Source organism: Orcinus orca, chromosome 12 (assembly GCF_937001465.1).
Source record: "Orcinus orca chromosome 12, mOrcOrc1.1, whole genome shotgun sequence".
In the NCBI taxonomy this organism is placed as follows: Eukaryota; Metazoa; Chordata; class Mammalia; order Artiodactyla; family Delphinidae; genus Orcinus; species Orcinus orca.
The window spans coordinates 16,220,912-16,246,499 of record NC_064570.1 but is presented as its reverse complement, the minus strand read 5'-3'; the positions used below and the strand labels follow the sequence as shown (position 1 = coordinate 16,246,499).

At 42.6% G+C, this 25,588-nt stretch overlaps 1 protein-coding gene and 1 long non-coding RNA gene across 4 annotated transcripts in view; one reads left to right on the top strand and one right to left on the bottom strand.

Moving 5' to 3' along the window:
- Window positions 1-25,588, bottom strand: part of LOC117196481 (uncharacterized) — a 349,791-nt gene that overhangs the window by 307,816 nt on the left and 16,387 nt on the right. The window contains exon 2 of one of the 2 annotated variants that reach the window (XR_007470558.1): window positions 12,962-15,716. This is a non-coding gene — a long non-coding RNA (uncharacterized LOC117196481). Of the gene's footprint in view, window positions 1-9,744; window positions 15,717-25,588 lie in introns of those variants that run through there. The other variant, XR_007470557.1, reaches the window with a different exon arrangement.
- The window catches only part of UST (uronyl 2-sulfotransferase), a 300,409-nt gene that overhangs the window by 264,545 nt on the left and 10,276 nt on the right, over window positions 1-25,588 (top strand). The window contains exon 8 of one of the 2 annotated variants that reach the window (XM_004263732.3): window positions 21,410-24,385. The exons of the other annotated variant lie outside the window; for it this stretch is intronic. Coding sequence (XP_004263780.1) covers window positions 21,410-21,693 — 284 coding nt within the window. The 3' untranslated portion in view covers window positions 21,694-24,385. Of the gene's footprint in view, window positions 1-21,409; window positions 24,386-25,588 lie in introns of those variants that run through there. 2 annotated transcript variants of the gene reach the window in all.

The window sequence follows — 25,588 nt, the reverse complement described above, 5'->3', positions numbered from 1 at the left end:
TCTTTAACACCATCAGGGCTAGACTCAGACAATGCAGTGTGATTCCAGGAGAGGGCCTCTTCCCTGCCAAAGAAGGGATGTGTGCGTGCATGCATGCGTGTGTTGTCAAAGAAGGGATATGTGCGTGCGTGTGTGTGTGTGTGTGTGTGTGTGTGTGTGTGTATGAGACAAATAGCCTAGGCCTGCTAACAATATACAGACTGTGAGAAAGAGGGAAAAAAGGAATCTTGCAGAGAAAGTAAAAGCAGAATTTATGAGATTGTCAGATGCCAAAAAAATTTGGATAGAACTACCAGGTCAGTGTTTCTCTCGATCTTTTTTGTTCAGATAAATCCATTTGATCTGGATGCCCTCATCAGTCATTGATAAGGGCCACCATAATATGATTCCAAATAAAGTAGAAAAAGTAACAAAGTGCATTTCTCAATAAAGATTTCAAATAAAAAGTGTATTTCCAACAAATACATTTTATTAATATTGCCATAGTAAGTCTTCCAATAAGTTTTTTTTTTTTTCAGAAATAGATATTTTCAAACAGAAATGTTTGGTTCAGTTGTTGCTGTGAAAATAAATCCTTCTGTTATTGCCATTCTCACGATCAAGCCAGTATTTTGATGGCAAAATGCTGTGTTGGGGAAAGCACGCATGTATAATTGGGTGGGCTATACTTTCAAAGAAATATAGTAGCAGCTTTTTTATGATCTGGGTCATGAGGCCAAAGTTGGGGAGAAAGAAAGAGGAGCAAATGGCCCTCCACGCAGTGAACCAGGGCAGCAGGGAAAGCGGGGGAGCTGGGCCAGTTGACCCTGTGGGCACTGGAGTGCCCCTCGCCCCGATTAGTCAGAGCACATGAGTATCTGGACAGATGAGCTGGGACATCTTTCCAGCCCTGACATGTTTCATCCTAAGCTTTAGGATCTGAGTGGGGTTGGACAGATCCCACATCACAATCACCTGGGGTGCTAATCGGAAATGCAAGTTCAGGGGCCTGGCCACAGACCCTTGTAGGGCAGTCACTGCAGGGGTCACCCATCTCACCAGGTGAATTGTTGCATATTAAATTCGTCTAGCCAGGTGTTCGTTGGTCCTACAGAAGGACACCAGAGGTAGCCCTCAACGCCCACCCCTTGGTGGTGGCCCCCCTTCTCATCCATCCTCTGATGCTCCCCTCTGAGGGAGCCCTTCCTGGTCCGCAGTGAAGCAGGGATTTTCAGATCTCCTGGGAAGTTGTCGGGTGGATTGTACATTTGTTTCTCTCTTTACTTTTTACTTTTTCTCCTCCAGCAGGGAGCCTGTGTTTTCAGCTTTAGCGGTTCCTTTATTTCCTGAAGTCAGTCTGCTTAGTAGTTGCTCAATGCAGAGGTAATGAATGAGCACACAGAGGCCACAGCAAGATAGTAACTAATTACCACCACTCCCCACCCCAGCAATCAGGGCAGATTCTGAGGGTAAGTGCTGTGGAGTTGGCTCACCCAGGAAAGAACCCAGAAGCTCCTCCGCTGGGCCGCCCTCACCTCAAGATTCCACGGGGTTAGGACGTTGCCTGAGCAACGTCTCTGGAAATGCATGCCTCCTTGCAGGGCTGGGTGCCTGCTGCCTTCCCAAACGAGGCCAGTGCCCTGGCCTTCATGCGCCCTCGTGACCCACCCCACACAGGCCAATGACTTTTTCTTTCTGGTTCCTTCTGCTTTGCTCCAGCTTCCAAAATTCAAAGCAGAGTAGAAGCGTTATAAAAAGTCTTTATTCTCTTCCATCAAAGGAGCCTAGCAGTTTCAGGCGTTAAAAAAAAAAGTAAATCATGTTACTTTCACTTGGCCACAGAGAGTAAAGGTTCTCTTGAAATTCAAAGTGAACTCGATTTATTTTTTAATTATTGATATTTCCAGATCTGAGGATTGCAAAAAAAAGAAAAAAACCCCTCTGTGTACTTTACCAACCCCAAGCTCCGAGTCAGCCATGAAGTGCTTTTTGTTCTTTTCTCCCCTAATTGCCTTACCTCCAAGAAGCTGGTCTTAACATACCATCCATCATCCCAGTGACAAATCAAATGTGGCCCGTTCAGCCCAGCTCGTTGCTGCGAGCCACAGTGACACACATTCGTTTCTGGTTCAGGCAGCTGCAGGGGAGCCGCATGTGTTTGAACTGTGTGGCCTCCCTATATAATTCAGGAAATGAGTTTACTGTATCTGTGACAAGCATCGTGTTCACACGGTTTGGGGAGCAGCCGGCAGGGTGTGGGGCTCTGCAGCAGCAGCCCAGGGATGTGTACCCACCGTGCTTCCCTCACGCTGGCCAAAGCCCCAGCCCCTCTCCACCTGACCGTGACTTTCATCACACCTGCCACCTGAGAAAGTATGCCTCATCCCTTGGGTGCTGGAAATGTCTGGATGTAATCTAACCTGAGATTCGTAAACCCCAGTTTTTAACACAGACCACTTCTTCCAACAGCAGGGCCTGTTGGTGGATCACCACTGACTCCCCTGAAGCTGAAGAATTGGTGCCTGTCTTTTGATGATGCTTTTTTTTTTTTCCAGCGGTAAAATTTGGCCCAACTTCTGGTTGTTATTCAATTTGTATTCATCGCTTGCACATAATCTCTGCTGGACCAGGTTCAAGCAAGCTCGGGTTGTTGGGGAAAGGGGGCTTTGGTAGGTGTGGAGTGTGCATTTACTTAGATCAAGGGAAGGAATGCCAAAACCAGCCCAGCAGCAGAATAGATGGCAAGCCTGTGGTGAGGTTTTGTTATTTTGCATATGGTTAACCATCTCGGAGGTCATAAAGCGAGGACTCTGTCCTCCGGTGCAGCAGCTGGGTTTACACAGTATTTCCAGATTGTTTATTTTGGCCCAGAGCCAGGGCTACATCATTTTTCCATTATGCACATTTGACAGATGAAGAGGGGTGGGAAGGGGGATTTCACGGGGCAGGTCTGTGATTTCCTTTTTATTTACGTTAGAGGGACTTTTAAGAGTTCTGAAGGTTATGAACCAGTCCAAATATAATGTCAGTGAGGCAGAGGTAGACGGAGCCACTGCTTTTGCAAAAATGCCCAGATCTTGGGCAGTAAAGCAAAATCCGTGTATGACCTCGGCCTGAGGCCGTGTTGGGAGCACAGTTTGTCACTGCTCAGTCTTGCATACAGACAGGTTACTGGTAAATGACATTTAGCGTCACATTCAAAAGTTAAGCTCTTGGTGTTTGCTTGGCAGTGCCTTGGGAGCAGCAGTGAGTTGGGGAACCCAGCCTGCTTGCCTTCCACTGGCCGGCGTTCGGTGCAGACAGGCGGAGGCTTTTCCAAGGTCACTGCAGAACTTCTCCTTTGCGGTCCTTTCCCAGAGACACCAGCCTTCTGGAGATACTCCCAGTGGCCTGGCCTGAAGTTCTTTCTGCAGGGAGCATACAAGACTGGCCAAAGAGCCACAGTTTAAATGATACCCACAGCAAAGCTCTTTGCACTTGGGTCAAGCGCATGTGATCTGAATGAATGTTTTCCTTCCAAATGACACATTTTCTTTTGCTGATGGAGAAATAGCAATTAAAAAGCACCCCAAATGATGACAAATTAATAATTGAACAACTTAATTACTTAACTACAATTAAGTAATATAGCAAAATTAGGTCACACAGATGCCTTATTGTCCTAACAGTGTTTGGATTTCTTTAGTGAATGGCTGTAAATAATATATGTGGCATAAATTCATTAGCTGCATGGTCATGGTGTATATTATGTTTCTACAAAGGTATTTATGTTTGTAGCAAATGTCCCTTATCGAGGTATTTCTTAAGCTTTGCTAAGTCTTTGTAAGTGATCTGTCACCATAACACGGTGCTCTCCAGTGGAGGGGCCCAGAAAGGCAAATACCGCCCCCTCTCCAGAGCAAGCCTAACCTCCTCTATCTGCCTACCCTAAAGAAATTTCTAGAAATGGAAAGTTTGCTCAGGCAGGACCTTCTGCTAAGGAAAGAATTTTGCAAAAACAACATATGTACAGTCGACACCAAAAGTTGCTCTCTGGGTTAATCCAGTCTTACAGATGGATTCAACATACAGGTTTCAAATCAACAAACCTTTATTGAGGGTCGTTATGTGCCAGGCGTGGAGCTGGGCACTTGGGAGCCAAAAATGAAAAAGACAGTCCCTTTCAGTCTGAAAGCGTTTTTGCTGGCTTGCAGGTTTTTCACCAGACTCTCCCAGACTTACCAAAGCATTCCCCTTGACTTGGAACACTCAAGCCCTTATTTTCAACCAATCTCCTTAATGCCAGAGTACACATGGGGCAAGGGGAAGTGGGTGGTAATAGATCTCCACTCAATTTGGAAATTAACAGCCAGTGATGAAGCAAAAGGTGCTAGACTGGGAGTCAGAAAGCTCGATTTCTAGTCTCAGGACAGTCACTTGTACAACCTCGAGCCAGTCCTGTGACTTCTCAGGCCACCGTGTCTGTGGAACAGGTTGTGAGGATTGCATGAAGTAAGGAGGGGATATTTGAAAACATGTTAACCCGCGGAGCTCTGTGCAGGCGAAGGGGATGCTATTCTGATGGGCTGTGGGAGGAATATGTGTGTGGGGGGGGCTGGGTTGCTAATTGAGCTGTTTATGCCACTATCTATAAGGCTTTAATAATGCAGAAAGCTGACCCAACTCAGCAGTCTCCCAACTGACCTTATTATATAGTCTTGGTTTTTTTTCTCTCCCCGCATTGGATGACCAACTGCAGATTTTTCTGTTGTTGAGGGTCAACAGTATAAAAAGGGTCCCCATTCAGGGCCACTTCTCAGGAAGAGGCCAGAGTCTGGGAGCCCAGAAGAGTCTGTCCCCACACAGTCCTGATTCTGTGGCTGACTTTGGACATGTCTATAAGGAAAAATCATCCTTCTTTTGCTATTCAAATCGGAAGATCAGAAGTTGTTTTTTGTTTGCTTGTTTGTTTGCCCTTCTGATCATTTCACAGCTCAAAACCAGTGCTTACTTTGAGGAAATTTTCAGCAATTATTGTGATTTAATGGGCTTCTTTGACCAATCCCTCAACGTAAATAAGAAAAATGAAAAAAAAAATTAAAAGCCACCTGAAACTACAGCTTCCCTTTGCCAAAATGTATTTATTAATTAAAGGACAGCAGCAGGAAAACATGACATGGCCAGCACTATGGTTCCAAAGAGGCAACTGAACCACAAAGCTAAACACTGGAATTTATAGACTCCAGTGGGAGCTAAAAAATCCCAGATGTGAGGGTACACCCGGCATTCATGGGTCTCTTGAGAATCTTCTCTTAAGCACACTCAGATACTGCCTTTGTCTCCACTTGGCTCTGTCTGCACCTCACGGAGACAGCCAAGCCTTCTTCGGGTCTGACTACACCCTCTTCCGTCTGTTGGTTTCTTTCATTCACTCGATGAGCATGTACAGAGGGTGCTGCGTTTCCCCAGGTGCTGAGCTGTGGAAGTACAAAGACAGAGGGGGTACCATCCCTCTCCAGACACTCGCAGCAAAATAGGCTGCATTAGGAGAACAGCTAGATGAAACTGGTGGGCATGTGAAGAAAACAAATCCAGGGGAAATATTTTCAAAGTTTCACGGTGCCTCAGAGGCCTCCTAAAAGTTTTCCATCTTTTGGTTGAAACACACACACACATACAGACACACACACACAAACATACCCTATACACTCAGACTTGCACACACAGCACCTCTACAGGATTCAGTAATCATAGTAGTTATGAAAGACCCAACTCCGTGCGGAGAAGTTAGACAAGTCCATTGGGCTTGGTCCCTCTTCTAGGGATTTCTGACCAAGGAGAGGAAACACTGATATCATCAAACCAACCGGAGGGAGATGCCCCGTCTGCCCCGCCGGTGAGCAGGCCCGTGAGGAGGGGTGCTCCTCTTACACTGTGAGCCCCCTTCAGCCATGAGCAACATGAAGGGTTAAGAGCTTGGGCTCAGTCGTCTGACTGTCCCAGACCCAAACTGTGGCATCTCCACTTACGAGCTGTGTGACCTTGACCATGTTACCAAATTCCAGTGTCACATCTGTAAAATGATGATAATAAGAGAGCCTGACTCACTGTTAGATAACTTGCAGTCCTTGCACTGAGAAAGTGCTCAGAAATACCTGCTAATGATGATGATGACGATGACAAAGTTACCTTCACTGCTAGTAACTCCTGTGCCTGGTGCAGAAAAGTCATTCAATAAATACAGATAAAAAGGAAGGGGGGTGACACTGGACACACAAATGAGGCTGAACTGAAGCCTAAATTCTGACACAAAAGCACTTGCTTCCTAGTTTTATGAAACCCAGAATTTCAAAACCTTTTCATCAGAAGCATAAAACTCAAATTTCTATAGCAGCCAGGCAGGTAACATAAAAGAATGAACTGGCATTTAGAGTCTGAGACAAAACAGAGCGCGCTGGCCCCTCGGAGGGGACGGCCGTACTCGGCTCCTAAAGAATAGCGCCTCACCTTGAGAGAAGCCAGAAATCCAGACGCCCTGTGAAGCAGACCACATCTCCAACAACTAAGTCAGTTTCTTAAAAAAAGTACCCACAGGTCAAACAACACAGAGCCCGGCAGTCAGATCTCAGGCTGCCTGCTTGCTGCCCCTGCCTTCACGGAAGCTGCTCTGTATCTGTGTCTTCCTTCTGAAATGTGCACCAGGGGCACAAGAGATGTGAGCCCCTTGGAGTCATCTCGGGGGTCCTGCTTTTCAGGGGGTGCACGTGGGCTTAGGCCTCCACTTCTTGATGGGTTTGCTCTACAGTATATGCCCACCTAACGTGGGCTGCTTCATTTCCCAAAGAATACTGAGAATAAGTATGGATTTTTAAAGCACGATTGTTTTCTGGCTGAAATAACAACAGTCTCCAACAATTCCTAACAACTTCCTCTGCTACTGCTATTACGGCAACCTGGAAAGAGGCTGATTCCATAGTTCACATAGCTTTGTTTTGTTTGGAGGGAAAGTCTGGCCTTTTATAAAAATGTGGAACACTTAGCACTGGAATGATTTTTCCATAGCACTGATTATTGTACAGCAAGACACTTAACCATATGTCTTCGAAATGTGATTTTAAAAATTCTCCACTAACCATAAAAGACAGACTGCCCTCTACTCTTTCCATATGAAGGTGATAATTTTCTACAGGCTCACGAAGGCTGCGCTGGTTATGGCCAAGTACTTAGGGGAAACCTCATCACAAATGAGAGACCTGGGCTCCAATTCCAGCTCTGTTGCTTACTCACTAGCTATGTGACCTTGGGTAAGTCATTTAATTTCCAAAAGCTTCTATTCCCCCATCTGCAAAACAGGGGCCGAGACACCTCAAAGGGTAATTGGGAATATTGAATAAACTAACATACGTGTGGGCATAACCCAAACCCACAATAGGTATTTGCCATCAGTGTTGGTTGAATCTGAACCTCTGCTTCTCCTGCCACGAAATTGCACTATTTCTGACCATGACATAACCCTCTGGCAATATCATTAACCTTCCTATCAAATTTGGCAGCTCTGTGGAAGACAAAAGGGCAAAGAAGCTATAATTGTTTCATATAAACTTTTGGTTTTGTGTCCACAGTGGTATGAAAACTAGAGGGTGGAGGGTTGGATGACACTAGCCAGAGAGGAAGGAAGGGAGAAGGGAAGAGGCTGGACCAGAGCCCTGGGAGTGCTGACACTTAAGGGACAAGCAGGGAAAGAGCACTGGGCATAGAGCACTGAAGGGAAGCAATCAGGAGTCCAAGACCACCAGGGAAATGCTCTTGTAGATGGTTCCAAGATGGCGTGTGTGGCCATCCGTGTTGTGAGGTCATGCTAAGAAGTCATAGAAGGCCTGAGAAATGTCCACTGAGTTATCAACAAGGAAGCAAGAGCAATTTGACTGGACTGGAGCATTGAGAGGACAGAAACCAGGTTTTGATGAGTCCAATCGTGTGAGTACATTGAAAATCTGGTGACAGCAAATTTAGACAGCTCTTCAAGAAGTCTGGTTGTGATGGAGAGGAGAGAGAGAAGATAGAACATAGAGGAGGACATGAGACTTAAGGGTTTTCTTTAAGGAGACTTGACTACATTTGATTTGCAGGGGGTAAGGAGCCAGTTGAGAAGGAGAGGTTGACAATGAAGAAGAGAGAAGGTAGATAGAGCAAGAGTGAGGGAGAGAGAAGGCATAGATGGATGGAGCGAGGATTGGATATCAATGCAAAACTGGAGCCTAATAAAAAAAAAATCATCTGTCATAAGTGTCCTCTGAACCAGCTGTCAGTACCCCTCATGTTTAGACAGGGGCTAAGGAGGGTAAGGAGGGTTGAGGTAACCAACATACACTTGGCAATCTGTTGCTGTCCAAAAAAGGATCTTGCAAAACTTTGTCTTGTAGCCACAAATGAAACATTTCCCTTTACTCTTAGCCTAAAAGTCTGTCCTATCTGTTGAGTTTTTCTAGCAAGCACAGGACTCAGTCTGCTAGTGTTTGTTCTTACTGGTACTACCCAATAGCCCAAACACTTTCATCAGGAGAGTGAGCTGATGTGTCATTGAAATTTGGTTGGAAAGGCTAATTGGAATCTTATCAAATATAAATCTTAGTAGAGATCTCCCCTTACCTTATAAAATTTGGATAAAATAAGTCAATGAATGGGGCTGTAAGTGGGATCCCCAGCACTGACTTGATGGAGAACACTATGAAGTTCAGACTCTGGTCATTGCAAGAAGGCTGACTTTTCCCAGACTTTGTAGATCCTGGGTCATTTTCTGACGGGGTTCCTGAACAATGATTCCTACTAGAAACACTTAAAAGTTCAGGCTAAATAAAACACCAGGAAGAGGTTTCCTGGAACTGAGGAACTCTCCAAATACTGATGATTATGTTCATTTTCATCATTGACTCTGGACATTGGCCTTTCTTATTGGACCCAGAGATAACCTAGTCCAGTTTCCTTTTTTAAATCAACCTTTTTCTTCCTCCGGATTATAAACCCACTAGCCATCCCTACTAAAATGCCTGCTTCTTTCCTGCAAGATCTACTACAATCTGGACTCCCCGGTCAACGTGAGGAGTGGTAGGCTTTAGGCCCACCTGCTGACTACCGTTATGTTCCATTGCTTTTGGAGAAACATGAGAGGGACAGTGATAAGGTTGCTGGCCTTTCTGCAGCAAAAGCACAATTGCTTACCATGCAGACCCTCCTGCCTCTGCCTCTTTTCAGCTACATGACCTTGAACCAGTCAGAGTCTTGCTCTGCCTCAGTTTCTTCATCTATAACATGGCTCTTCCATGAGGGGTTCATGTGAGGATTAAATACGATTCCATGTATAAGTGCCTAGTTTAGTGCTTGGTACACCTTAGTCCTCACTAAATGTAACTGTTACTATAAAAATACACCGCAAGGGATCAGGCTCAGCTGAGACCATCCGCATCTCTTGACAAATCAATTAACTAATGATGTAAATATATCCTGGTTCTTTCCATTGTGCTTGAATGACATACTGTCATCTTTGACGTACCTGCTCTGCCCACCCACCAACTTGCCCATCCCCAGCCATGGAGAAAAACATGCAGGGAAGAGAGTTTTGTTGTGATGAACCAAGAGTAGCTTTAAATCTATCGACCTAGTTTACCTAATCACAACCAAACAGGGAAACATATAAATCCATCATGCCATCATTTTAAAAAACCTTCACAAAATTTTACTAGCTTGATATTAATAACCCATTAGAGCAAGTCAACTCAATCCATTAAATAGATCAACATTTTATTTATTTGTTATTTTAATTTTTAAAAAAATTTTATTGGAGTATAGTTGATTTACAATGTTGTGTTACTTTCAGGTATACAGCAAAGTGAATCAGCTATACATATACATATATCCACTCTTTTTTTTAAACATCTTTATTGGAGTATATTTATTTTACAATGCTGTGTTAGTTTCTGCTGTAAAACAAGGTGAATCAGCTGTACGTATATATATATCCTCATATCCCCTCGCTCTTGCTTCTCTCTCCCACCCTCCCTATCCCACCCCTCTAGGTGGTCACAAAGCACCGAGCTGATCTCCCTGTGCTATGCAGCTGCTTCCCACTAGCTGTCTATTTCACATTTGGTAGTATATATAAGTCCATGCCACTCTCTGACTTCGTCCCAGCTTACCCTTCTCCCTCCCCATGTCCTCAAGTCCATTCTCTACGTCTGCGTCTTTATTCCTGTCCTGCCCCTAGGTTCTTCAGAACCATTTCTTTTTTTTTAGATTCCGTATATATGTGTTTGCATACGGCATTTGTTTTTCTCTTCCTGACTTACTTCACTCTGTATGACAGATTCTAGGTCCATCAACCTCACTACAAATATCCCAATTTTGTTTCTTTTTATGGCTGAGTAATATTCCATTGTATATGTGTGCCACATCTTCTTTATCCATTCATCTGTTGATGGACACTTAGGTTGCTTCCATGTCCTGGCTATTGTAAGTAGTGCTGCAATGAACATTGTGATACATGACTCTATTTGAATTATGGTTTTCTCAGGGTATATGCCCAGTAGTGGGATTGCTGGGTCATATGGTAGTTCTATTTTTAGTTTTTTAAGGAACCTCCATACTGTTGTCTGTAGTGGCTGTATCAGTTTACATTCCCACCAACAGTGCAAGAGGGCTCCTTTTTCTCCACGCCCTCTCCAGCATTTATTGTTTGTAGATTTTTTGATTATGGCCATTCTGACTGGTGTGAGGTGATATCTCATTGTAGTTTTGATTTGCCTTTCGCTAATGATTAGTGATGTTGAGCATCCTTTCATGTGTTTGTTGGCAATCTGTATATTTTCTTTGGTGAAATGTCTACTTAGGTCTTCTGCCCATTTTTGGATTGGGTTGTTTGTTTCTTTGATATTGAGCTACATGAGCTGCTTGTATATTTTGGAGATTAGTCCTTTGTCAGTTGCTTCATTTGCAAATATTTTCTCCCATTCTGAGTGTTGTCTTTTCATCTTGTTTATGTTTTCCTTTGCTGTGCAAAAGGTTTTAAGTTTCAATAGGTCCCATTTGTTTATTTTTGTTTTTATTTCCATTTCTCAAGGAGGTGGATCAAAAAGAATCTTGCTGTGATTTATGTCATAGAGTGTTCCTGCCTATGTTTTCCTTTAAGAGTTTTATAGTGTCTGGCCTTACATTTAGGTCTTTAATCCATTTTGAGTTTATTCTTGTGTATGGTGTTAGGGAGTGTTCTAATTTCATTCTTTTACATGTAGCGGTCCAGTTTTCCCAACACCACTTATTGAAGAGGCTGTCTTTTCTCCAGTGTATATTCTTACCTCCTTTATCAAAGATTAGGTGACCATATGTGAGTGGGTTTATCTCTGGGCTTCTATCCTGTTCCATTGATCTATACTTCTGTTTTTGTGCCAGTACCATACTGTCTTGATTACTGTAGCTTTGTAGTATAGTCTGAAGTCAGGGAGCCTGGTTCCTCCAGTTCCGTTTTTCTCTCTCAAGATTGCTTTGGCTGTTCGGGGTCTTTTGTGTTTCCATACTGATTGTGAAATTTTTTGTTCTAGTTCTGTGGAAAATGCCATTGGTAGTTTGATAGGGATTGCACTGAATCTGTAGACTGCTTTGAGTAATATAGTCATTTTCACAATGTTACTTCTTCCAATCCGAGAACATGGTATGGTATATCTCTCCATCTGTTTTCTTTCATCAGTATCTTATAGTTTTCTACATACAGGTCTTTTGTCTCCTTAGGTAGGTTTATTCCTAGGTATTTTATTCTTTTTGTTGCAATAGTAAATGGAGTGTTTCCTTAATTTCTCTTTCAGATAATTCATCATTAGTGTATAGGAGTGCAAGAGATTTCTGTGCATTAATTTTATATCCTGCTACTTTACTTTACCAAATTCATTGATTAGCTCTAGTAGTTTTCTGGTAGCGTCTTTATGATTCTCTTTGTATACTATCATGTCATCTGCAAACAGTGACAGTTTTACTTCTTTCCTGATTTGGATTCCTTTTATTTCTTTTTCTTCTCTGATTGCTGTGGCTAAAACTTCCCAAACTATGTTAAATAATAGTGGTGACAGTGGGCAGGCTTGTCTTCTTCCTGATCTTAGTGGAAACGGTTTCAGTTTCTCACCATTGAGAACGATGTTTGGCTGTGGGTTTGTCATATATGGCCTTTATTATGTTGAGGTAGGTTCCCTCTACGCCTACTTTCTAAAGAGTTTTTATCAAGAATGGGTGTTGATTTTTGTAGAAAGCTTTTTCTGTGTCTATTGAGATTATCATACGGTTTTTCTCCCTCAATTTGTTAATATGGTTTATCACATTGATTGATTTGTGTATATTGAAGAATCCTTGCATTCCTGGGATAAACCCCACTTGATCATGGTGTATGATCCTTTTACAGTGCTGTTGGATTCTGTTTGCTAGTATTTTGTTGAGGATTTTTGCATCTATATTCATTAGTGATACTGGCCTGTAGTTTTCTATTTTTGTGACATCTTTGTCTGCTTTTGGTGTCAGGGTGATGGTGGCCTTGTAGAATGAGTTTGGGAGTGTTCCTCCCTCTGCTATATTTTGGAAGAGTTTGAGGATAGGTGTTAGCTCTTCTCTGTTTGATAGAATTCGCCTGTGAAGCCATCTGGTCCTGGGCTTTTGTATGTTGGAAGATTTTTAATCACAGTCTCAATTTCAGTGCTTGTGGTTGATCTGTTTATATTTTCTATTTCTTCCTGGTTCAGTCTCGGAAGGTTGTGCTTTTCTAAGAATTTGTCCATTTCTTCCAGGTTGTCCATTTTATTGGCATATAGTGTCTTATTTTTTCTTTTTTTCTTTGCGGTACGCGGGCCTCTCACTGTTGTGGCCTCTCCCGTTGAGGAGCACAGGCTCCAGACGCGCAGGCACAGCGGCCATGGTTCACGGGCCCAGCCACTCCGTGGCATGTGGGATCTTCCCGGACCGGGGCACGAACCCGCGTCCCCTGCATCGGCAGGCGGACTCTCAACCACTGTGCCACCAGGGAAGCCCCGGCATATAGTTTCTTGTAGTAATCTCTCATGATCCTTTGTATTTCTGCAGTGTCAGTTGTTACATCTTTTTCAATTCTAATTCTATTGATTTGAGTCTTCTCCCTTTTTTTCTTGATGAGTTTGGCTAATTGTTTATCAATTTTATCTTCTCAAAGAACCAGCTTTTTGTTTTATTGATCTTTGCTATTGTTTCCTTCATTTTTTTTTCATTTATCTCTGATCTGATCTTTATGATTTCTTTCCTTCTGCTAACTTTGGGCTTTTTTTCTTCTTTCTCTAATTGCTTTAGGTGTAAGGTTAGGTTGTTTATTTGAGATATTTCTTGTTTCTTGAGGTAGGATTGTATTGCTATAAACTTCCCTCTTAGAACTGCTTTTGCTGCATCCCATAGGTTTTGGGTCATCGCGTTTTCATTGTCATTTGTTTCTAGGTATTTTTTGGTTTCCTCTTTGATTTCTTCAGTAATCTCTTGATTCTTTAGTAGTGTATTGTTTAGCCTCCATGTGTTTGTGTTTTTTACAGATTTTTTTCCTGTAGTTGATATCTAGTCTCATAGCGTTGTGGTCAGAAAAGATACTTGATACGATTTCAATTTTCTTAAATTTACCAAGGCTTGATTTGTGACCCAATATATGATCTATCCTGGAGAACTTTCCCTGAGCACTTGAGAAGAAAGTGTATTCTGTTATTTATGGATGGAAAGTCCTATAAATATCAATTAAGTCCATGTTGTTTAATGTATCATTTAAAGCTTGTGTTTCCTTATTTATTTTCCTTTTGGAGGATGTGTCCATTGGTGAAAGTGGGGTGTTTGTTCAAGTCCCCTACCATGATTGTGTTACTGTCAATTTCCCCTTTTATGGCTGTTAGCTTTTGCCTATGTATTGCGGTGCTACTATGTTTGGTGCATAAATATTTACAGTTGTTGTATCTTCTTCTTGGATTGATCCCTTGATCGCAATGTAGTGTCCTTCTTTGTCTCTTGTAATAGTCTTTATTTTAAAGTCTGTTTTGTCTGATATGAGAATTGCTACTCCAGCTTTCTTCTGATTTCCATTTGCATGGAGTATCTTTTTCCATTCCCTCACTTTCAGTCTGTATGCGTCCCTAGGTCTGAAGTGGGTCTCTTGTACACAGCATATATACAGGTCTTGCTTTTCTATCCATTCAGCCAGTCTGTGTCTTTTGGTTGGAGCATTTAATCCATTTACATTTAAGGTAATTATCAATATGTATGTTCCTATTACCATTTTCTTAATTGTTTTGGGTTTGTTATTGTAGGCCTTTTCCTTCTCTTGTGTTTCTTGCCTAGAGAAGTTCCTTTAGGATTTGTTGTAAAGCTGGTTTGGTGGAGCTGAATTCTCTTAGCTTTTGCTTGTCTGTAAAGGTTTTAATTTCTCTGTCAAATCTGAATGAGATCCTTGCTGGGTGGAGTAATCTTGGTTGTAGGTTTTTCCCTTTCATCACTTTAAATATGTCCTGCCACTCCCTTCTGGCTTGCAGAGTTTCTGCTGAAAGATCAGCTGTTAACTTTATGGGGATTCCCTTTTATGTTATTTGTTGTTTTTCTCTTGCTGCCTTTAATATTTTTTCTATTTAATTTTTGATAGTTTGATTAATATGTGTCTTGGCATGTTTCTCCTTGGATTTATCCTGTATGGGAGTCTCTGTGCTTCCTGGACTTGATTAACTATTTCCTTTCCCATATTAGGGAAGTTTTCAACTATAATCTCTTCAAATATTTTCTCAGTCCCTTTCTTTTTCTCTTCTTCTTCTGGGACCCCTATAATTAGAATGTTGGTGTGTTTAATGTTGTCCCAGAGGTCTCTGAGACTGTCCTCAATTCTTTGCATTCTTTATTCTTTATTCTGCTGTGTGGTAGTTATTTCCACTATTTTATCTTCCAGGTCACTTATCTGTTCTTCTGCCTCAGTTATTCTGCTATTGATTCCTTCTAGAGAATTTTTAATTTCATTTATTGTGTTGTTCATCATTGTTTGTTTGCTCTTTAGTTCTTTTAGGTCCTTGTTCAATGTTTCTTGTATTTTCTCCATCCTATTTCCAAGATTTTGGATCATCTTTACTATCATTACTCTGAATTCTTTTTCAGGTAGACTGCCTATTTCGTCTTCATTTGTTTAGTCTGGTGGGTTTTTCCCATGCTCCTTGATCTGCTGCAAATTTCTCTCTCTTCTCATTTTGCTTAACTTACTGTGTAGGGGTCTCCTTTTCACAGGCTGCAGGTTTGTAGTTCCTGTTGTTTTTGGTATCTGCCCCCAGTGGGTAAGGTTGGTTCATTGGGTTGTGTAGGCTTCCTGGTGGAGGGGACTGGTGCCTGTGTTCTGGTGGATGAGGCTGGATCTTGCCTTTCTGGTTGGCAGGACCACATCTGGTGGTGTGTTTTGGGGTGTCTGTGAAACTTATTATGATTTTAGGCAGCCTCTCTGCTAATGGGTGGGGTTGTGTTCCTGTCTTGCTAGTTGTTTGGCATTGGGTGTCCAGCACTGGAGCTTGCTGTTCGTTGAGTGGAGCTGGGTCTTAGTGTTGAGATGGAGATCTCTGGGAGAGCTCTCGCCAATTGATACTACGTTGGGCCGGGAAGTCTCTGGTGATCCAATGTCCTGAACTCGGCTCTCCCACCTCAGAGGCTCAGGCCTGACACCCAGCTGGAGCGCCAAGACACTGTTAGCCACGTGGCTGAGAAGAAAAGGGAGAGAAAAAGAAAGAAAAATAAATAAATATATAAATAAAATAAAGTTATTAAAATTTAAAATAAAAATATTATTAAAATAAAGAAATTTTAAAGTATTAAAAAAAGAGAGAGAGCAACCAATCCAATAAACAAATCCAATGATAACAAGCCCTAAAAACTAAACTAAGATAAACATAAAAATCAGAAACTAGTCAGTCACATACAGCAAACCCCAAGTCTACAGTTGCTCCCAAAGTCCACCGCCTCAATTTTGGGATGATTCTTTGTCTATTCATGTATTCCACAGATGCAGGGTACATCACGTTGACCGGGGAGATTTAATCCGCTGCTCCTGAGGCTGCTGGGAGAGATTTTCCTTTCTCTTATGGCAGTGGCGGGCTGCACAGGCTCCCAGGAGGGGAGGTGTGGAGAGTGACCTGTGCTCGCACACAGGCTTCTTGGTGGCGGCAGCAGCAGCCTTAGTGTCTCATGCCCGTCTCTGGGGTCCACGCTGATAGCCGTGGCTCGTGCCCACCTCTGGAGCTCGTTTAGGCGGTGCTCTGAATCCCCTCTCCTCACGCACCTGAAACAATGGTCTCTGGCGTCTTCGGCAGCTCCAGACTTTTCCCGGACTCCCTCCCATCTAGCTGTGGTGCACTAGCCCCCTTCAGGCTGTGTTACGCAGCCAACCCCAGTCCTCTCCCTGGGATCCGACCGAAGCCTGAGCCTCAGCTCGCAGCCCCGCCCGCCCCGGCGGGTGAGCAGACAAGCCTCTCGGGCTGGTGAGTGCCGGTCGGCACCCATCCTCTGTGTGGGAATCTCTAGCTTTGCCCTCCGCACCCCTGTTGCTGCGCTCTTCTCCGCGGCTCCAAAGCTTCCCCCCTGCCATCCCCTGTTCCCGTCAGTGAAGCAGCTTCCTAGTGTGTGGAAACTTTTCCTCCTTCACAGCTCCCTCCCAGAGGTGCAGGTCCCGTCCCTATTCTTTTGTCTCTGTTTTTTCTTTTTTCTTTTGCCCTACGTACGTGAGGACTTTCTTGCCTTTTGGGAGGTCTGAGGTCTTCTGCCAGCGTTCAGTAGATGTTCTGTAGGAGTTGTTCCACATGTAGATGTATTTTTGATGTATTTGTGGGGAGGAAGGTGATCTCCACGTCTTACTCCTCTGCCATTTTGAAGGTCCTCCTCTTTTTAGTTTTTAGTATTAAAGATTTTCTCTTTTAATGACGCATGCAGAGTCTGTATTGCACAAGGTGAAGGAGTGCATTCATATTGTAATTAATGCTGGAATGCTGACGCTCTGAATGCACTCATACACAGGCATAAAGCCTCAAGAAGAGATGAAAGCAGATGAGCGATGTCAACACACTATGGGGGTGCTCACAACCCAGCACTGATGTTGCAGAATGGACAGCAGTCCTCCTGGTTGCGATACTGTGATCCAGGCTCCTTTCATTTGGGGTCTTTCCATTTTTCACCACATGGCTACTGAGTCTGTTCTAGGAGCTTTCTCTGGTCCATCCAGCTCACCTTTAATTTATTTGATCAGAATCAGCACAGTGGATCCCAGGTGATGGTTTTTCACATGCACTTTTTGAAACTCTTGTCTCATCAGGTGCCGCGTGCAAAGGCCTTGCACTCAGCACTTCAGATCAGAGTTCCTCGTGTGAAATGGCTATGCAGACAACTCAGCTTGTCTGGGATAAGCGCCACGCACAGCACTGCTATCCACTTTCTCTCTTTTTTTTTTTTTTTAAGGTTCTTTTCCCATATAGGCCATTACAGAGTATTGAGTAGAGGTCCCTGTGCTATACAGCAGGTCTTATTAGTTATCTATTTTATATACAGTAGTGTGTATATGTCAATCCCAATATTCAAATTAATCCCTCCCCCCTTAAATAGATCAACATTTTGTATCTAATTTATTTTGAAGACTAGTCTAAGAAGTTATCTTGCTCTAGGTTAAAAATTCACTGGGTACTCTCTTGGGATGACTTTGTAGTTAGTGATTACACTTGCTGTACGTTATTTTTAGAAAAACAGTGTTTCAACCTTAAAGAACTTTGAGGCCCCACAATAGAGCAGACCCCAAGTTACTTCTTTACAAAGACCAGGCTCCCCTATGCTTACTCTCTTGGGCCTTCCTCCAGAACAGGGTAGGGTGGCCTTCTATTTAAGTTCCAGGCACTGCTAAGCCCCTCCCTTTCCATAAAATGTAAATCTAAATCCTCCTCTCTTTGCCGTTGCAATGTTTATGACTATATATCAGGCCAGCGCATAAAATAACTAATTCCAATATTTATCAATACACTGGGGCTAATATTAGAACAAACAAAGTATATGAAGGATTGTTGAAGGAAGTGCAGTGTTTTGGTTTCTCAAAATCAGGGGTTTCTACAGATCCATAAATGCCTAAGATCTTCATATATGGGTTTCCATGTACCCTTCCTGTCTTCCTGAACATGGGCTTCAGTCAGGTTTTCAGGAGAGTTAGAAACCGCTGCTCTAGATTTTCTGTAATGTGTTCCCCAATCAAGCCAGAGTTGAGAACCTGACACGTGCCACTTTCCTCTGGCCCCCATGAAACCCATGGCTGAACTTACTCTAAGGATGTTATCAAAATATTGCTAATTCCATACAATTTTTTCTTATGAAAATTCATAGAATATATTTCTTTGTGGCATTACAACTAGGAATAGATGTGAATGGATTGTTTTCCGCGAAGAGTAATATACACTGTTTGTTAGCTTCTTGAAAGTTTAGGGCCAAACTCTTGACCCGCCTCCTACATAAGCAGTTAGGACTTCACAACATATATTTTGTGTTCCTTGATATTGGGGTCTGAGAGATGGATGACTAAATAACACCCCTTTCCTCCTGCCTGGATTCTAAACTATGTGAGAAATCAATACTGGAGACAGAGATGGAGGTCCAAATGTCAGCTTTATTACCAAGTAAAGCTGGGTGGGAGAACTCAGCTGCGGTGTGAGGAGAAATGGACCAGTAACATTCCATCCTGACTTCCACAGACTTGCCCATCGAGTCACAGATTGTGGCTGAAAGCCCTCGCCCTCCTCTACAGGAGGATGTGAAGTCTCTGCAGACAGGCACACTCTCCCCAGAGGAGAGAGCATCTCAATCCTTTGTCCCAAAGGCACAATCAGAAAAACCATCTGGCCCTGGAACCTGGCTTACCTCCCCGAATGAGGGGCTGGGGCAAGAGGCAGGAGCATGGCTCTGTGGAGACCCTCCCATATGGGGAGGGGAAGCCGTTACCCCCAACACTGACCTTTCTCCTTTTTTCTTTCCTACCTTCATTCTCCCTTTGCCCAATTTCCTTAACTGTTTAGCTAATTGCATCATATGTATTTTTGTAAAATTCTTTACATTCTTTTTGGAATAGCTTGGGTCAAATCATTTAACTAAAGAATTTCTTTTAAAATCATAGGAATCCTAATATTTTTCTGGCATGAGATAGCAAGACCCCACACATTTAGAGTGCTTCAAGAGGAAGGCACCAGAGGAGTCTGGAAATGAGCAAATTTTTTTCCGGGGCCTCTGTGTGCCTTGTCTATCTTTAATACCAGCTTTTTAAGCTCTGTCTTTTAAAAACCCAAAGAGATCTATACTTCAAGCCTATTAACATGTATCGCCTCAGAGTAGCTATAGTTATCTTTACTGAAGACAGATATTACAAAATGTTCTATCACAAGCCCACTTTGTACAGGTAACAAAAAAATAAAAAATAGATAAGCTGGTCTTCATTAAAATGAAAGATTTTTGTGTATCAGAGAAAACTATCAACAGATAAAAAGACAACCTACAGAATGGGAGAAAATATTTGCAAATCATATTCCTGATATATATGTAGAATATCCAGAATATATTAAAAAAAATACCAACTTAACAACAAAAAAATTAAACAATCCAATTCAAAACAAGCAAAGGACTTGAATAGACATTCATCAAAAAAGGATATATACAAATGACCAACAAACACATGAAAAAGATGCTGAAATGAAAATCAAGACCACAATGAGATACCAGTTCACACTTACTGGGATAGCTACAATTTTTTGAAAATAGAAAATAACAATTGTAGAAGAGGATTTGGAGAAATTGGGACCTTCAGGCATTGCTGCTAGGAATATTTAGTGGTTCAGCCACTGAGGAAAATAGTTTGGTGGTTCCTCAAAAAGTTAAACATAGAACTACCGTATGAACCAGCAACTCCACTTCTAGGTAGAATCCCAGAAAAAATTGAAAACAGGGACTCAAATGAAGACTTTTACAGAAATGTTCATAGCAGCACTCTTCACGATAGTCAAAAGGTAGAGAAACCCAAATGTCCATCAATGGATATATGGATAAACAAATTATGGTACTTTCATGTAATGGAATATTATTCAGCCATAAAAGCTAATGAAGTACTGATACATGTTACAAAATAGATGAACCTTGAAAACATTATGTAAGTGGAAAAAAGCCAGACACAAAAGGGCAAGTATTGTGTGATGCCACTTATATGAGGTACCTAGAATAGACAGATTCATAGACAGAAAGTAGATTAGAGGTTACCTGGGGAAGAGTGGGAAGAGGAGAGGTATAAGGGAGCTATTGTTTAATGGCTACAGAGGTCCTGTTTGGAGTGATGAAAGAATTTTGAAAATAGTGGTGATAGTTGCACAGCATTATGAATGTAATTAATTCCACCAAAATGTACACTTCAAAATGTTTAAAATTTTGTCATATAAATATATATATATAACATATAAATAGCATTTTATGTTATTAAGTTTTAATATTAAATTAAACAAATTTCAGTTATATATTTTACCACAATAAAAAAATAACCATTCAGAATTGACAACAGTTAAAATTGTATTTAGGGAATCTAACATTCCTTCCTTTACTTTTCTCAGCAGACACCTTGCTGAAATAGTGAAATGCAATGTCGTTTGTATCAAATTAACTTTAACTAATAGATGTCGATATTTTAAAATAAAAAACCAAGATGATTAGCAAGTGGCGAGACAGCTTTTTTCTGTGCTTCCTTCTGAAAGTAACAGGAAATAAAAATGAAAAGCAGGTAGATTTTGCTGCCCAAAAGAATGTATAGGGGCTTCCCTGGTGGCGCGGTGGTTGAGAATCTGCCTGCTAATGCAGGGGACACGGGTTCGAGCCCTGGTCTGGGAAGACCCCACATGCCGCGGAGCAACTAGGCCCGTGAGCCACAACTACTGAGCCTGCGCATCTGGAGCCTGTGCTCCGCAACAAGAGAGGCCGCGATAGTGAGAGGGCCGCGCACCGCGACGAAGAGTGGCCCCCACTTGCCGCAACTAGAGAAAGCCCTCGCACAGAAACGAAGACCCAACACAGCCAAAAATAAATAAATGTGGGGTTTAAAAAAAAAAAAGTATAACTTATAGTTACCATTGAATTGTGGTCAAATCTCATTATTCATATCCCACGAAAGGGATGTTAGCTAGTTTTAGTCAACTGGTGTTGATATTAACACGTGGAATACGGTGAAATCTTTCCCAATGTTGTTGGGAAGCCATTTACCCCTTCTATTCCTTGAATGTTTAGTTTCTTTCCTTAAGAGCTGCCAGTATTATGCAGGTAACACAGGACCGCACCATCATCCCCTTTAAGCTGCAGCATTGCAGACAACGGCTCACGTGCAACCCTGCTTCTTTTGCAGAGCATAGGAAACTTGGAAACATGACTGTGACCGTGAAGAAGACCGTCCCCTCTCCTGAGGCTGTGCAGATTCTCTACCAGCGAATGCGATACGAGTACGAGTTCTACCACTACGTCAAGGAGCAGTTCCACCTGCTGAAGCGCAAGTTCGGACTGAAGTCCCGGGTCAGCCACCCCGTGCTGAGACCCCACTTCTTCCTTCCGACCCCATTGGAAACAGAGGAGCCGATTGATGACGAGGAACAGGACGATGAGAAGTGGCTCGAAGATATTTATAAGAGGTGATGCCAGCTCTGTGTTGCCTCCAATGGCTTAATCTCCCTTTCCAGAAAGTTTTTTGTTTGGGGAAGCAAAATCCTTAAGGGACGAAATTAATGCTCGGCAGCATTAAAAAGAACAAAACGTTCCCACAGGTTGGGGTCATTGGGAGATGCCCGGTTTTGCGGGTTTTATTTGTTTGATTTTATTCTGTGTTTTTCTGGCTCCTTGGGTCCTTCTGAGGTACGCTACATGGCTCCATCACAAGGCATCTCGTCATAAAATAGCTTTTCTTCCCCCAGCATAAACGAGAGAACGCGGAGAAATAGCGCCTATAGCCCAGTAACTTATCATTTGTAAGATGACCTATAAAAATATTACCTCAGTGGTAGGAAACATCCAGACTTGTATACTTCAGTAGAAACACAAAACCAGTTCAGAGACCAGGGAATCTACTCTAGAAGGATCTAAGAGGAGACGGTCAGACAGATAAGGACATCAGAAGGAAGGATGTCCCTGGGTAAGTGGTTTCTGCCCACATGGGTAGAATTCTGCCTCTGGTCCATCTCAGGGGACACTTTCACCAAGAGCAGCACGCTTACTATCTCTGAAAGAGCAAGTAGGCTTGTGCCGCACCCTTCACCAGTCCAGAGCCTTGAGTACCTCTCAAGGTCAAAGCGCACAGCAAACTCCATTGAGACATTTCATTTCCGAGCACCATTCTGACAGATTTCAAAGTAGCATAGCCAGGAAAAGAGTTTGTTGGCTGTGTAGAGAAGAGCACAGGCAAGACAGATCAACTCTGGAGGACATGTGGCCTAGGAAAATGGCATGGCTGTGTCCTTTGCACCCTATATGAAGCATGTCTCTTACCAGCATTGCTTTAACTGGAAACCCAGGAACCAATTTTGCTCTGACATTTGACTCCTGTGGCGTAAGTTCCAAGTCTGACCACAGACGATGCACGATCTATCAGGCACACCCCTGGCCAGCTGTGTCCCAAAGCAGCTGGTATCTTTTACCTTCTGATCCCTTAAGAGGTACTTGTTTTTGGTGTTTTGGGGGCTCAGAAAGGGATACTGAGTTCTGTGCAGGCAGCAGTGGAAATACAGTTCCACTTATTAGGGAAGCAACTCCCTGCTGAGAACCCCTACTAGGACATCGGGAAGAGAAGCAGGAGCTTCTGGGTAAGAGACTGCTTGGCTAGAATTATGAGTAGTTGTCTGCCCCCAAAGTGATCTGAGTAGAAGTTGGGCAGTTCCATTCCTCCACAATATCTCTTCCCCATCCCATTCCCATCACCTGCCCATCTCCGTGATGCCTTGGTTCAGTCATTAGAAATCTGTTTCTTTGGATTTGAGATGTTTTCATCTTTGACCACCCCCGCCCCGAAAATACATATACTCTTGGGTGGATAATATATAGCCAGCTGAGAAGCAGGGGTGCAGGTGCTGGTGACAGGCAAGGTACTTGGGACAAATTTTGTCTCCTTCATGTTTTTTCCCTTAGAGCCAGCCCTTCAAGAGCACTAGCAAAGTGTGAGTTGGGAATACTTAATAGTAAATAAGACTGACTTTACACAAGCTACACATTTTCTGCTTTTCAGAAACCAACAAGTCTCTCTAGAATTTTTTCTTCGTTCACTAAAATTGGACGGTAGCCAAGATATAAAGCAAGTCGTTTGGAACCTGTCAAGTGTGCACTAAAGCTACTTTATTATGAGATGTATTGAGAAGGCTCCACCCCGCAGGAGTCCAGTGAAGGCTGGGACCACAGAGGCACAGAGTCCAGCATTTGGCCGCTTGTGGGCCTCCTTTCTGCCTCAGAGAACTGGGGCAGGGAAGTGATGAAGGGAAATGTTCTTAGAAGAGGAAATATCCTTTGTCCTGTTTAGAGAGACCAGGGCCCTACCATTAGGCTTACTTTAAAAATCAACCCGGAGAAGAGCTATCATACTAACAACAGAGCAAGAGCTGCTGCCTGGTACCTTGTGAGTCCATTCCTTTGAAATCGCATATAAAGAATGATCGTTAGTTTACACACTGTGCAATCTCATTATCTGAAAATAAGGTCTGCTAAGTGTTCTCTGCTGTTGTCAGCACATCAGGACAATTCGTCATTTAAAAAAATGCATCCTCTCAGTGCAAGTTCACATGGGCACTTCTGCCTGTGTGTTCAAAGGCATTTATTGTCAGCAGTGATCATTATAGCGTCACAGCGAACGAGGCTGGCTGATTTACTTACAGGGCCTTAATGTAATTTTGCCCCAACAAACAGCCTCTAGGCCCTAAAAGTCGAGGCACTTCATCAGTTTGTCTGGCACACACGACAACGTTTCTTTGGCCCTGAGCCCAACACAGTTTGTACTTCATGAAATATATTGTACATTTTACATAGTTTAATTTAAAAAATACATTTTAAGCTGGTAGATCTTTGACTGCCTTATTTATTATAAGCTTTCAGCACATTCCAAGGTTTTAGTTACTCAGGAAGGAGTTAATTAAAATGATTTTATTTTGGTCTGATGGATGTTTTTTAAAAGGAAAATTATTATTATGAACCTTCAGCCTACTTTCCTTGAGTGCCGTAAAAGTGCTTGTAAATTGTTTTGTTTTTTTTTTTTAAGAAGAAAACATGGTGTTTGACATTGATGGAAATTCAAAAATATATATGGAACTGAAACATTAGCTTAGCTAAAATAAAAGCAATCTGTGTTTGAGATGAAGTGTTCCTTAACTTATTCGTTACCCGTATAAATAAATGAATATAAATAAGTTGAAATTTTTTCCGTTCTGTCGATAGCTGGAAATAAAGGTGCCTGCAGATCCTCACTGCCCCCTCAGCCTTCTTAGTAGGCCAAGCTCCTTCCTTAAGATGTGATTTTGGGAAAGATGTATTTTTAACAATCTAGAAACTCTTATAATTAGATGACACTAAACACCTGCTGGCTTCGTTGCTATGTGCACTGGTTGGTTGGGTGTCAGGGTGCTTCGTCGGAATCCCCAGCCATGATAGTGGGGTATCTACGCTGCCCACCTGCAGTCACGTGGGAAAATAAGGCCATGCCATCCCACGTCGCTCGGCGAGTACTCTGATCTCCTTCTCAGACATGCAGAGCCTCCAAAGGTGGGTGATTCTAACCTCCCAAGTGAGCAGGCTCTAATCCAGAAATGCTCTTCCTGAGAAGTTTCACTGCTGCATCAAATGGAACTCACACAGAGAGCGAGGGAATCCCCATGCTTTCTAAATACTGGACACTCCAGTCCAACTCCATGTGACTATTTTGTAAAAGAAAAGAACCAGAATCTTGGTACTAGATGAAAGAAAAATCCATTTTGCTTACCTTAACTTCAAGTAAGAATCTGAGCGTCTTAAACAGCAAAGTGATAAGTGGTTACCTTTCTTTATCAGTTATTTGTCTGTAACCCAGTCACAAGATGTTTGACTCTGAGTGAACTTTAAAGGCAAAAGTACTACACAAAACCAGGACTCTGCCCCCTCTGGAGCTGCTTGTGTGTTCTGAAGTTCGTTATAAATGTGCTGTTACCTGCGGGCTTATCCAATGAGCTCTTTGGCCTCAAATGAATTTTATAGGTAACGGCAGTCTTTCTTAAAAGGCAAAATGATGCTCCACAGCCATTCAGGAAGACAATTCTGTGCGTCAAAACTGTGAAACCCCCTTCAAATAAAAATAAAGAGGATTTATTTTACTAAAATAATTTACTTCCACCTGATGACAAAGAAATCGATTTTTTAAAGTATTTTGAATACCCTGCCAAAGAAAAGTCTATTTCAGGCTACCAGTATTGAGTCTGTTAAGAAAAACACATGGAACTTCTTTCACAGCTCAGAAAACTCACTGTGGTGTAACCCAGTGTATTCGTTTGCTAGAGCTGTCATAACGGAGTCCCACAGACAGAGT